General features: G+C 38.6%; 1 protein-coding gene across 1 annotated transcript in view; it reads left to right on the forward strand.

Annotated features, from left to right (window-relative positions):
• Positions 1-802: 802 nt before the first annotated feature.
• The window catches only part of ptn (pleiotrophin), a 429887-nt gene continuing 417959 nt past the window's right edge, over positions 803-12730 (forward strand). The window contains exon 1 of the mRNA XM_028808352.2: positions 803-967. Within this exon, the coding sequence (XP_028664185.2) occupies positions 813-967 (155 nt within the window). The 5' untranslated portion in view covers positions 803-812. The remainder of the gene's footprint in view (positions 968-12730) is intronic.

Genomic DNA, 12730 nt, shown 5'->3' on the forward strand with positions numbered 1-12730 from the left:
AGGCTAGCAGGGTATCATGATTAACTTACAGGGCTTGTCTAATGCTAAACATATTAACTTTGGGTACTCCTAATTTTTTACTCATCATTACTCACTGTTCTTTATTTGTCTTAACCCCACAATAATTAGTGGATCTCTAAGATGTGTATTGGTGGTGGTCTTGTATCACTTGTTATTATTTTAAAAATGTGGACTGTTTGCAGAGTAGTTTGGTGGCATGGTGGTTATTGCTACTGAATCACGGCTTTAGGGACCTAAATTCAGATTACTTGTTTTGTCTGTGAGGAGTTTACAAGTTCTTTCCAAATCTGTATGAGATTTCCTTTGGCAATCCAGTTTTTTCTCCATCCCAAACATGCAACTGTTTGGTTAATTGGAAACTCTGAACAGACATGGTGCAAGTGCTAGCCCATGACAAACTACCATTCCATCCAAAGGCGATTTCAGACTTGCTCCAGTGCTACATAACCCTATAATGCAAAAGGTTGGTTCAGAGCAGAAATGGATAAATGCATTTTTGTCATATATGACATTCTTTATCAAGTGAAATCTCTTGTAATAAAAATATTACAAAAGAATTTCAAATTTACTAGCACATGAAAGTGCTTGATTTTTAGCCATCCTTTAGCCACACATTACTCTGTTCTTTTTACATCTTTTGTCTCCCTACTTTTATTTCACTGTATTTACGTCCCTTTTTCTGTTTTCCTATATGTTCTGAAATGATTTATTTTCTCCCTGCACCCCCTCTGTGTGACTGCTTGTACTTCTCCTCCTGCTGAGGCAACTGTCTCTAGAGCGACCTTGCCTTAATGAGCTTCAGATCACGAGTTAGGAAAACAGCTTTCAGTACAGGGATTTTAGAACAAAATTGGCAACACACTCAGATTCTTCAGGCAGAGCACAGGAGACAGACGGAGAGAGACAAGAACACCAAGCAGCTTTCTGATAAACCTTCCAAATTCAAGTAAGACCTGTGAAAATTGAACTAGGTATATTGATGTGTAGGGATGTTGTGGAAAGAAACAGATTGAGTATGTATTTTCAGAAATAAGAAAACGCTCTTTTATAAAGCTGGGAAATGGCAAGATACGCTGATTTCATAATAATCTGTAATTGAGTGAGAATCCAATGATGCCTTCTGTTTTTTATTTTCCTTGTCTAATGGAAAAAAATGGCTTTGAAAGTGTATTTTAAATGAGCTTTTAACTTTTTAGATAAACTTTGGTTAACTTGAAAAAGAAACAAATATCTTTCTATTAATCATTTGCCTGTTGCAATTTGTGATTAAGTTCTTTGATTCAAGAATCTAACTATATTTTATCCTGGTAATAACATTCAATGACCTGCTTCATGCTATTTGTACTATCACGATTTCTTGTTTTGATTGTTACAAAAGGCATTTTCTTGTACAAAGTGTTATTTGTTATATACACTTCATCAGAAGCTCTAATGCAGTTACAACTAGGAAAAGTTATAAAGACATTCTGTTTTTGTAAAGGCTGCATGTATCATCACTTGTAATTATTTATTATTACACCAATGTAAAAGACCTTTACTTCTTTCATAGATGATTTCCTATTGTGTGAAATCAGGGAAACACTGTAATAAAGGGCATGAGTTATATAAAGATTTTTACATTTTATTAATAATGAAAATGTTTGTAAAATGATATATCTGTAGTTCTCCTACTATATATTTTGAGCACAAGATCACATACATACTGTACTTAATGTGTGTGTATGTGTGTGTGTTTATTTTCAACTCATACAGTTGGAAAGTGAGAAGGTATTTCTTAAGTTACTTTAATACAAGCAATCAATGAATTTTATATGTATACAAGCCAGCTTAGTCCACAATAAATCATGGATTAGCACTTAAATATAAGCGCAGAAACATCATCTAATTGAAATAAATTGAACAGACTGTGAATGCAGTCCATAATATCTAAGACATCATTTGTGACACACTGATTCCAAAAAGTTTATCATGTTTACTAGTAAAATCCTTTGCATTTTCTTATGCAGTTCCAACAGATGACATATAAAACCAACACTATATGTAACAGGTGTCCAGGTCACACTTATAGGTAATCTAACCTAAACACAGTTAAAATATTCGAATATGCCCCCCAATTTTTATTAAGAGTCTGGAAAATCTTGAAATTTATAAAATAATAGCGTACAAGTTTCTTTAAATTGGGCGGTGAGTAAACACACAATGAAAGAGACGGCAGCAATTTCAAGAGAAACAACAGTAACTTGTTTTACACCAGACTATAAAATCCACCAAGAAGATAAAAGAACATAGGAATCTAAAAATATCAAGAGTGAAAACCTTTTAAAAAGAGAACACACAGTCAACACTCTAAAATTCCGTTAGAACATAACAATGGAGTATACAACCTTTGGCGGTGCGAAGTCCAAGTTACACGTTGTGTTAACACAACGATTAGTCTTCCAACTGAATCACTGAAACACTCTGTTCCCTGAATGCTTGTTTCCCAGCGGAGGTCTTGCTTCTTGTCTACCAGCTTTGGTCAGTCCTCTTGTGAGTCTTCCTTCTCTTGCTGGACTCGGGAGTCTCTCTGGTGAAACTGTCTCTACCTCCCTGGAGGAAGGTGTCACTGTACGTGTGCCTTGTGTCTTGTCAACCACATATCCTTATCTGCCTGCAAGTCCCTGTGCTCAGTGTGAGTCTCTCTCCTACACTGTCTGCCCCCTCACACCCTCCCCTGGACTCACTCCATCCCTTCTGCTCGCACTCTCTCTCTTTGCACCATCCAAACACCACTCACTGCCCAGAGGTATAAAACTGCTTCAGTCTCTGCCAAGATTAACATGATGATCAATTAAACATTGGTACATATCAATTTCCTTTGCTTATCACTGTAAACACATTTTCATTGGTTAAAAAAAGAGTTGTTGTTAGCTATCAGGAAGTACATATATCAATGTATGCTGATTAGAAGTGAATGCCCACAGAACATGTTAATTTTCAAAAGAAGCAGGCAGTCCTGTAACACAGCATTGTATGTTGATGAGATATCAATCAAAGAAGTCTGCTCTTCAAAGCAGGTGACTCTATAGCAAGACAGGTAAATATCTATGTCCTGTAGATAGCCATCACAATAACCTATAACAGAATTATTCAGGAAATTTGCCTTTCTACTTATCACCAAATCTCAACAAAGGGTTCCTACTGCCTCTTCATCTACTGTATTTGCTTTTACATTTATTATTAGCCTACCTGATTTTGCCGAAGAAAAAAAGAAAACCACCCATTATACAAAAATGTTCACCCTCCTACATATAACCTTATAAAGGAAATTTTAAAAAGAAGAAAATGACAGGAAATAAAAAAAGCATCTTGAGGAAGTGCTACTCTCATTGAAGCCCACTGACTGTCACAGAGGGAAGTAACTGACAGTATGACTGCTGTGGTGAGAAACTTGGGTCCTGGAAGGCCATCATACCCTCTTTATAGCTATTAAGGAAATTTGTTATTTATTTACCAAATGTATCTCTGCTCTCATTTTGCTACAGTAATGAGGGCAGATCACTAGAATGTTTTTTGGACTTCAGTAAGATTACCAAAATTCATCATTCCCTTTACTTCTTATGTTTTTTCTATTTTCTTTATTAAATTATAGTGTCAGTTTATCTGTTTCCTCCATTGCACAATATTTGTCTGTATCAGTGGCAATGTTTTTGATTGCAATCTGTTGGAGTGAAAAATGTTATTCATTTTATTAGTACATGTATTACAAAATACATTCTAGTAGTCCTGTGGTGGGTTGGCACCCTGCCCGGGATTGGTTCCTGCCTTGTGCCCTGTGTTGGCTGGGATTGGCTCCAGCAGACCCCCGTGACCCTGTGTTTGGATTCAGCGGGTTGGAAAAATGGATGGATGGATGGATGGATTACAAAATACATTCTAGTAGTCCTGCGGAGGGTTGGCACCCTGCCCGGGATTGGTTCCTGCCTTGTGCCCTGTGTTGGCTGGGATTGGCTCCAGCAGACCCCCGTGACCCTGTGTTCGGATTCACCGGGTTGGAGAATGGATGGATGGACATTCTAGTAGTTGGTGCATCACAGAATTTAACGTTGTATAAGCCCAATGCTTTGTAACTACCAGTCAGACAGAAATCCGCTTATAATACAGTACTAGCCATAATAGCACATGCACTAGTGGTAAAAAGGCTGTGATATTGGATGGGTGCACAGAACATATCACTGTAAGCACAAAAGAAGGATGAGGAAATAGATAAATAACTTGTACACTTACATGCATCTGTATATTTGCAAGTATATATATAAGTTGTTTGATTAAATGCTTATTATACATATATTTGCATTCTTACCTAACTCTGTACTGAATTTAATAACAAATTGTGAACCACCCGGGGGCGGCAGAGAGCCCCAAACCCCAGACACAACTTCACAGACACAAGTCCTGTTGAAATAAATGTATGTGATTTATTTTCACAATTAACTTCCACCAAGGCTCCAAAACCACAATCAGTACAATTCTCCTCAACTTCTCCTCCTCGACACCTCCCAGGTGAGCTTTGTCCACTTCACCTGACTCTGACTCACCTGGATGAGGTCGAGTGGCCTCTTTTATCTTAGATCCAGAACTACTTCTGGTGCTAGGGCATAGACTTAGAAATACTTTGGGTCAATCAGAAGTCCCACCATGTAGGGATTGTTAACCCCTTCAGCTCCACCTGGCAGCACCCACAGAACATCAAGGCATTACAGGTTCCAGCATGCCCTGCAGGAATCCATGTGGGAACTTTAAAGCAGGGAGGTTCCCATCTAATGTCCCTGGGGAGGAAATGTCTTCCCCAGTCCTTCCATTATATGATCCAATTGGCTGGGTATTGCTCCTGGATCTAACCAAGCTGGGACGCCAGTGTATTCACTCTGTCATCCCCTGCTTGTCTTCTGGACAGGGTAGGATTTTTTTTTCATCCTATTTCTTGGAGAAGCATAGGGCTGGCATACTCCGGTTAAGGAACCATCTTCCTTCCCTGCTGCGATGCCTGCACATGCGTATCATCCATCACAATATCTAAGCAGTAAGTAACTCTTTATACACAATGTTGTGAGAAAACCATCTGTCTTCATTACAAATTAGTTTTACTTACTTTTCTATATTAAGAATTCTTACTTAAACTTTTGCTCTCGATGTTGCTGTAGGTCAAGTAACATTATGTGTGTGGTCATGTATAAAAATCAATAAATGCCAAAAATCTATCTAAAATGTGCTCGAGGAAATAGCACACATGCTTGTATGCAGCATCAGCATTAAAATCTGTATCTTTGAAGCAAGTTGTGCAAGCTGTAGTTTCTTTGTTTGTTTCTTACTATCTACATCACTACAATTTTGCATGTTGCACATTGCATTCACTTCCAGATTTTTCATAGCTTTATGCTATACACAGCTTGGTAATATAAACACAAGATTCTAATCTGTAAAACCTAACATCTCATCCATGAGACATGTGGCTTGTAGAGGGCATCACAGAACCCCACACCCCAGACACAGCTGCACCAACACAGTCCTGGGATTAAATAAAGTAATTTTATTAAACAGAATAATTTCTTACGGGTTTCTTCTTCTTCCAGAATGCAAAATACTCGTTTTGTTTCTTGTTGTCTTCTCTTCCTCGTTCAATTGTCACCGGGGAGGTTTGCCCAACTCCACTCCTTACTCTGACACCTCTGAGGGAGTCGGAGTGGATCCTTATCAGCTTGGATCAGGGGGTATTTACCATGTATCAGAACTGCCGCCAAGAAGCACTTCCAGGTCAGACAGAACCTCCCTAGATCAGAGGAATGTTCTTTTGCCAACTCCACCTGGCAGCACAAAGGTACCCCGGCAGGGCTGCCCAATAGGACTACAACTACCAAGTTGGCTTACAGTTGTATCAATGGGAGTGTCCACAGAGGGAAGCAGCCACCCAGTGTATCTGAGAAATATATGGCTGTGGATGGCTTCTGCCCTGTACCAGCAACCAGCCTGGCCAGGATGCCCATCCATTCATGTCATCCTTTATAAAAGATATAAAAATATATTTATGTTTATATGTGTGTGTGTGTACATAGATGTGTGTGCTTCTCTTCAAATTCCCAAAGATGCGCAGTTTTGATCAACTGCTAAATTAACCCTGTGTGGGCCAGCATTCGACTGGCATCATGTTCAGGGCTGTTTCATGCATTATGTTACATTATCTCCTGTATACTGTAAAAAAGCAGCACAAGAGAAATAACAGAGGTTTGTTCCAAGGTAGAATAATACATTTATTGCAAATATTGAATGCAAGATAAGTGAGAAAGTGCTTTTACCAATAAAGACTTCTGCTGCAATCTTGTTGTAAAGTTCAGACCTGAGACTATGAAACTAAGTGGCCTAACTAAATGGGTGGGTTTAATTGTACCAGCATCAGGAAGAAGAGGAGATTAAAGTTTAAATAAGGCGTGGTTAACCATTCTCTTGCTGGTCTGGGATTCCAGTCTGTGAAAGAAACAGAAAGATACATGACTTCTGGTGCACCGACAAAACTGTCCCCAGTTTAACCTTTAAATTTATTTTTGTAAGACGTGAATAATGATTGTAACTTTGATAATATATTTATCCACTGATCCATTCGTCCACTAGATTAGGGATAACAAGACAACAAAAGTTAGTAGGAAGAATTCATAACTATGAAAGAAAAATCAAAACAATCATACAGTGGTTTAAAGTGTTGTCAGACACATGACTATGGGGAGCATTTTGTGGGTTTGGGAAAGAGGAAACACGCAAAGAAGAATGGAGAAATGAGAAGAAGCCTCCAGATGAGCTGTAATGTCACTTCTACTGTGACTCAAGCCCAGCCCCCTTTCAGTTTCCAACAGTATATAAGACATTGTGAAACTGGAAGTTGTTGTTCACTCTTGAACCAGCCTTTGAGTAAAATGGAGCTTCACACCCAGAAACTTTTTTTTTTCCACGTGGCTGCTTTAACCAAATTCTTCTCTGAAAGTTTAATGGTTTTCTTTTGTTGTTTGGACTATTTCATTAAATAGGATTTCGCAAATCTTGCTCTGACACTATCTTATCATTCACATATACATATACTGTATGTATATGAAGTAGAAAGAAACAATAAATGTCAAAGCATTGTGGGAACCCCAAATAACTGCATGAAGGCAAGATGGACCTTTGCAGAGGTGGTCAAATGAATGACGACCTACTTCTGGTTGGTGCTGTCCATTTATCCTAGTTGACAATAGCTACCTTTCCTTCCACCCTGAAATTGGAATTGGAAACTCTGTTGAAGGCAATGCCTTTTACTCCTTGTGCCTTTACAGTGAAAATAGTTGAGGGCAATTCCATGTTTAAGAATAAAATGAAATTGAACATTGAGGCTACTCTGCCATGCCAGTTAACTTAGCAAAGAGAGAAGACAAAGAAATTGACCATTCATAACTGTTCAATTCTTTTGAAGATAATTTTTTGTCATGGCTTTGAGCTGATTTTTTTCTTTCTTTTTTTTTTTGATAAACAACTTGAAAGAGACCAAAAACAAATTTTCCATATAATAAAATAACAAGCCAAGTGCCAAAACCCAATCCCAAATCAGCCCTGTGAAGTTCAAAAATCCAAAAACAACAAAAGACAAGCCTGAATTGACCAACAGGTGAGGACCAGCCTCACTAACCCCACTATTTTCAAAAAGGCTAAGCGACAGTGCAATGGTGAGAGCAACAGGGCACACCCTCCGGCATTACTTTTAACATATTGGATCATTTCTCAGTGTAGGTGTCAGAAGCCCCATTGATTCTCACAGGTGAAAGTTCTATTAAAATCAAACTGAAAAAAAGATTTTCCAGGCAGAGAGGGAAAAGGCACCGAGAGCTGATTTTTTTGTGTGGAAACTCACACTTTGTAAAATATGTCAACATTTAGTTTTATAACTCAAATTGGAAAACAAACAGCTTCCAAATGTATGAACATTTTACATGTACTGTATATGATGTTGAAAGTATCTAATTCAATGCATTGTTAATACACACTGTGTTCAAAACACGATGTTGCACTGCTGACACTGTTTTATTTTTTTTTTCTGCTACAGACTAGGCTTATGCTTCTTATTCTTGCAGGTAGCTAGAAATGGGAATGTATCACAGTGAGACTCACAAATGTTCTGTGCATATTTTATCTCTAGTTAGTTTTAAAGAACTCTAGAAAAAAACTAAAACAATCAACTGGCTTGTAGTCAGGTGCGTCCACCAGGATCACTCATGTTTTGATGTTTTTGTAATCTAGCAACAAAGAAGAGATCTCAAGGATTCTCAGGGATCAACATTTGTATAATCCTCCTAAATGACAGTTTCTGGAATTTGTACAGTGCTATCAACCTCAGCAGCACTCTTTTTCTCTGAGCCATTGATAATATGCAAAACATGTTCTGCAGAGTATTTCTTTTAACAAGAGTCAATGTAGGCATTTATGGTGTGCAGAGGACTCCATTTATATCATGATATTTTCTGACGCCTACCAAATAGAACAAAACAATACATTCTAGGTGAGTTTTCCCAATGTTTACTCTTCTACACTTTAACGGTCTATAAGTCAAATCCAGCAAGTTTTTTTCTGGTCCCAAGCCATCTTCCAATACTGTTTATCGGTTACATTAAATTGTGTGAAACCTACTGTATAACCATCAGGAATCAACAAAATCAGTCATATTAGGTGAGTTTGAAAGGGACAGTTGCTGAATTATGCTAACAAATCATGCAAAGTGTGGGAGAGAAGTTGGAATTAAATGATTCATGTTTACCACTTTGATGTAAGAGTCCACACTTTACAATTTACAACAAGATAATAAAATAATCACTCCAGGTTTGCCGTTTTGATTATAAGTTATTGTCTTTGAAATAAACCAAAACTAATACTCTATCAGTTTCATTCTGAGGACATTTTGACAGAAACATTTTTACTAGTTTGCTTGTTTTGGTAGCTAACTTGTAAAGTGAATTTTGAATGTTTCTTCCAGGTTAATCAAAAAAGTTACATGATTAAATACAACCACTGTGAATTTTTAGGAGAAACATATTTGAATTTAAATGGTTTTACTTTACTTAGGTACGATGGCACAGTGGTAGCACTCTGGTGCTCCAGTTTCCTCCCACTGTCCAAAAACATGCAGGTTATTAGATGGATTGGCAATGCTAAACTGGCCATAGTGTGTGTACGTGTTTGTGTGTGTGTTTGCCCTGTGATGGACTGGTGTAGTGCCCTGCGAGGAAAGAAAACAACACGCCAGACAATGTATTCTCAATGCAGGCAAAATCTACTGACTTTTTTTATTAAACATGCTTAAACTATATACAACTGTTGCCTATTCACTCATCACCTCGCCTCCTCCCACACTCCAGTGCATGTGAATTATTTTTATAGAGGTGGAGCGCTTCCAGCCGCTACACTGGCACCTTGTCTGGGGTTTGTTTCTGCCTTGCACAACATAGTAACTGGGATAGGCTCCAGCACCCTCCATGACCCTGACAAAGTGGTTTAGAAAATGACTGATGGACTGTATTTACTTGCTTGTTTGGAATAAAAATAATATCAGAAGAAATTTCATGTTACAAATGATTGATGATTTCTGATCATGTGTAGATGTTTTACAGATTTGAATTCAACTAATGTGTTTGAATATTTGTAAATAACCAGGGGCCTCATGTATAAACGGTGCGTACGCACAGAAATGTTGCGTACGAACGTTTCCACGCTCAAATCGCGATGTATAAAACCTAAATTTGGCATAAAGCCACTCACATTTCCATGGTACCTCATACCCTGCAGCACCAAGCGTCAAAGCAGTGTTACTGTTCCTGTGTGGTTACCCTTTTTTTCTTAGACCCACATTCCTGACGCGGCTTTATAAATACAGTGGAACCTCGGTTTACGAACGTCTCGGAACACGTACAAATCGGTTTATGACCAAAAAGTTTGACAAAGTTTTGCATCTGTTCACGACCACACACTCGGTATACGAACAAGCCAGTTTTCCTTTCGGTTTGTACGTGTTCAGCCTCTCCCTGTGCATTTCCTGTGCAGCGAGCAAGAGACAGAGAGCGAGAGAGTGCGACACACACACACACACACACAGGCACGAGAGAGAGACACACACACACCCACAGGCGCGCGAGAGAGAGAGACACACACAGGAAGCGTGAGAGAGAGAGAGACACACACACACAGGCAGCGCGAGAAAGAGAGAGACACACACACAGGCAGCGCGAGAGAGAGAGAGACACACACACACACAGGCAGCACGACAGAGAGAGAGACACACACACACACACAGGCAGCGCGAGAGAGAGAGACACACACACACAGGCAGCGCGAGAGAGAGAGAGAGACACACACATACACTTCTGTTTACAGCGATCAGTTCGTAGCGTGCATTGTTGAAATGTTACTTTTCTTGGTGGTTTATTAAATTACGGATTTTTTCAAATGTTAATTTTTTTCCCTGTGCTTAAAGCTCATTAAAAAAAGTGTTTTTAGCCAGCGGTTGGTAGCGCTATAGCGAGAACTATTGCAGTGTTAGTTTTCTCTGTTGTTCAAGGTTTTCATACAGTTCGTATGGTCTGGAACGGATTAATTGTATTTACATACAATCCTATGGGGGAAATTACTTCGGTTCACGACCAAATCAGGTTACAACCAGAGTTTTGGAACAAATTATGGTCGTGAACCGAGGTTCCACTGTACACTGAACTAACTGCATATTGTTTATTAGTGTAATGCATCTGATTGTAATTAACCTGTAGTAATATAATGGTCCAGGGAATAGCCATAGTATTCCAAATATCATAACTGCTTTAGCGTTGTTACTCTCACTGCATCTTCTTCTTCTTTCAGTTGCTCCCGTTAAGGGTTGTCACAGCGGATCATCTTTTTCCATATTACTCTCACTGCACCACTCGGAGTATTTATATCACTGTATCTGAGTGGGGAATCACAGCAGCAGCTGATCGGAAAGAGAATTATCTGTATACAGCATCAAGCACACGCTGCCTCAGCCACGGCAAAATGCTTCAAAGCCTTTCCTGTATGGACCTCGCGGTTCAGAAACAGTTTCATCCCAAGAACTATAAACGCACTCAATCAAGTGCTCCTTGTAGAACTGTTTGTACTTATTAGTACAATTACCCCACTGTAAACTTGCACTACAGTTATAATATTGCACAACCTGCGCCACTTTATAAAGCGCGTACAATGACGATATCATTTTTAAGAGAAAATGCAGCAAAATATGTTGATTATATTATACAGATAAAACTTTAACTTCATTTAAATAATCTGTATTGTTAATAATTAAACATTTGAGGACTAGCTACCTAGTTCACGGATTGCTCCTGCCTTGCGCTGTATTCTTGCTGGTGCTGACGCGACACTGGAAGGATGAACGGATAGAATAATTAAACATGTATTACAAAGATATTTCAATGTTCCTTAAAAGTTTTGAAGAATCTGCGTTCTAAGCTTACAGATGGCTTAATGTCTATTACAGAGCTGATTGTGTGGCAATTGGGTATTTGGAGAAAGAAAAGTAAGGACAGGAATTGGAGATTAATACGTTTGAAAGAGACAGTACTTCTGTAATAAATTATTTCATTGAAGGTAGTGCATGGCGCAGCAAGCCTCTTGTGTGAGATATGAACAATCACTGCGCCACCGTGTTCCCATGTTTAATAACATGCTTTCATTCCTATCATCATGAAAAAGATATGATGTATACATCTTAGTATTTTAATTATTTAGAGAGCTGTAATATCACAAATGTAATGGATTCTGTGTCCTGTCTGAGAAAGAGAAAGAACGGAAGCATGTAGTGATTCACACACATAGAGCACATAGAAGATCAAATACAGAACAAAGCATTTAATGTGCTACTTTAGTTACGATGGGATTTGAGAAACTAGTAAAATAAACGATTTTAAGATGAAGTTTCTGATGTTCTACTTTAATGACAAAATAAACTACGTGATTAAAGTGGAAATTTTGAGATTAAAGTTGACATTTCGTGCTTTTTTCCCCACTGTGTGACTATTTTTTTTCTCTGTACCCTAATAAGCTTTCATATGACACTCAGATGGTGGGCTACGACTTGCCTTTTCACGGCGACTTTGATATGTGACAACTTCTTTTTTATTTCGGCACTGTGCGACTTTGTGAACTTGAGCTTTCTAGTTTCTCCGACACTATGTCACTCGATCAACTTCTTTTTGTTGATTATACCACTGTTTAAACCAACAAATAGTACGTTTTTCCTTTGCCTCCACTTGGTATTCACTGAAATTCTTATATTTTCCCCCATGCTTTTCCCATTGTCTTTTCAGAGAAGGCTATTTATATTAATTTGCATATTCAAAAAGGCGTAATTCTGGGAGGAGTTGGGGCGGGACAGAAGGCGTGTGCACATACGTTACTTTTCACACTGATCGGGATTTATGTAGCGGAAGAACGTGGAAGTTTGCGTACGCACAGATTCCTGCATCTGGATTTTTCTGTGTGTACACACATTCCCGCTTTTGTGCTTACGCCATGTTATAGTGTGAGTTCTACGCACGGCGTTATACATGAGGCCCCACGTGATTAATGAAGAGTGTTTATGAGTAAAAGTCTGAGTGTGTCTGTTAATGGTGGGAGTGATGGGGATGTGTTG

This window comes from Erpetoichthys calabaricus, chromosome 1 (assembly GCF_900747795.2).
Source record: "Erpetoichthys calabaricus chromosome 1, fErpCal1.3, whole genome shotgun sequence".
In the NCBI taxonomy this organism is placed as follows: Eukaryota; Metazoa; Chordata; class Cladistia; order Polypteriformes; family Polypteridae; genus Erpetoichthys; species Erpetoichthys calabaricus.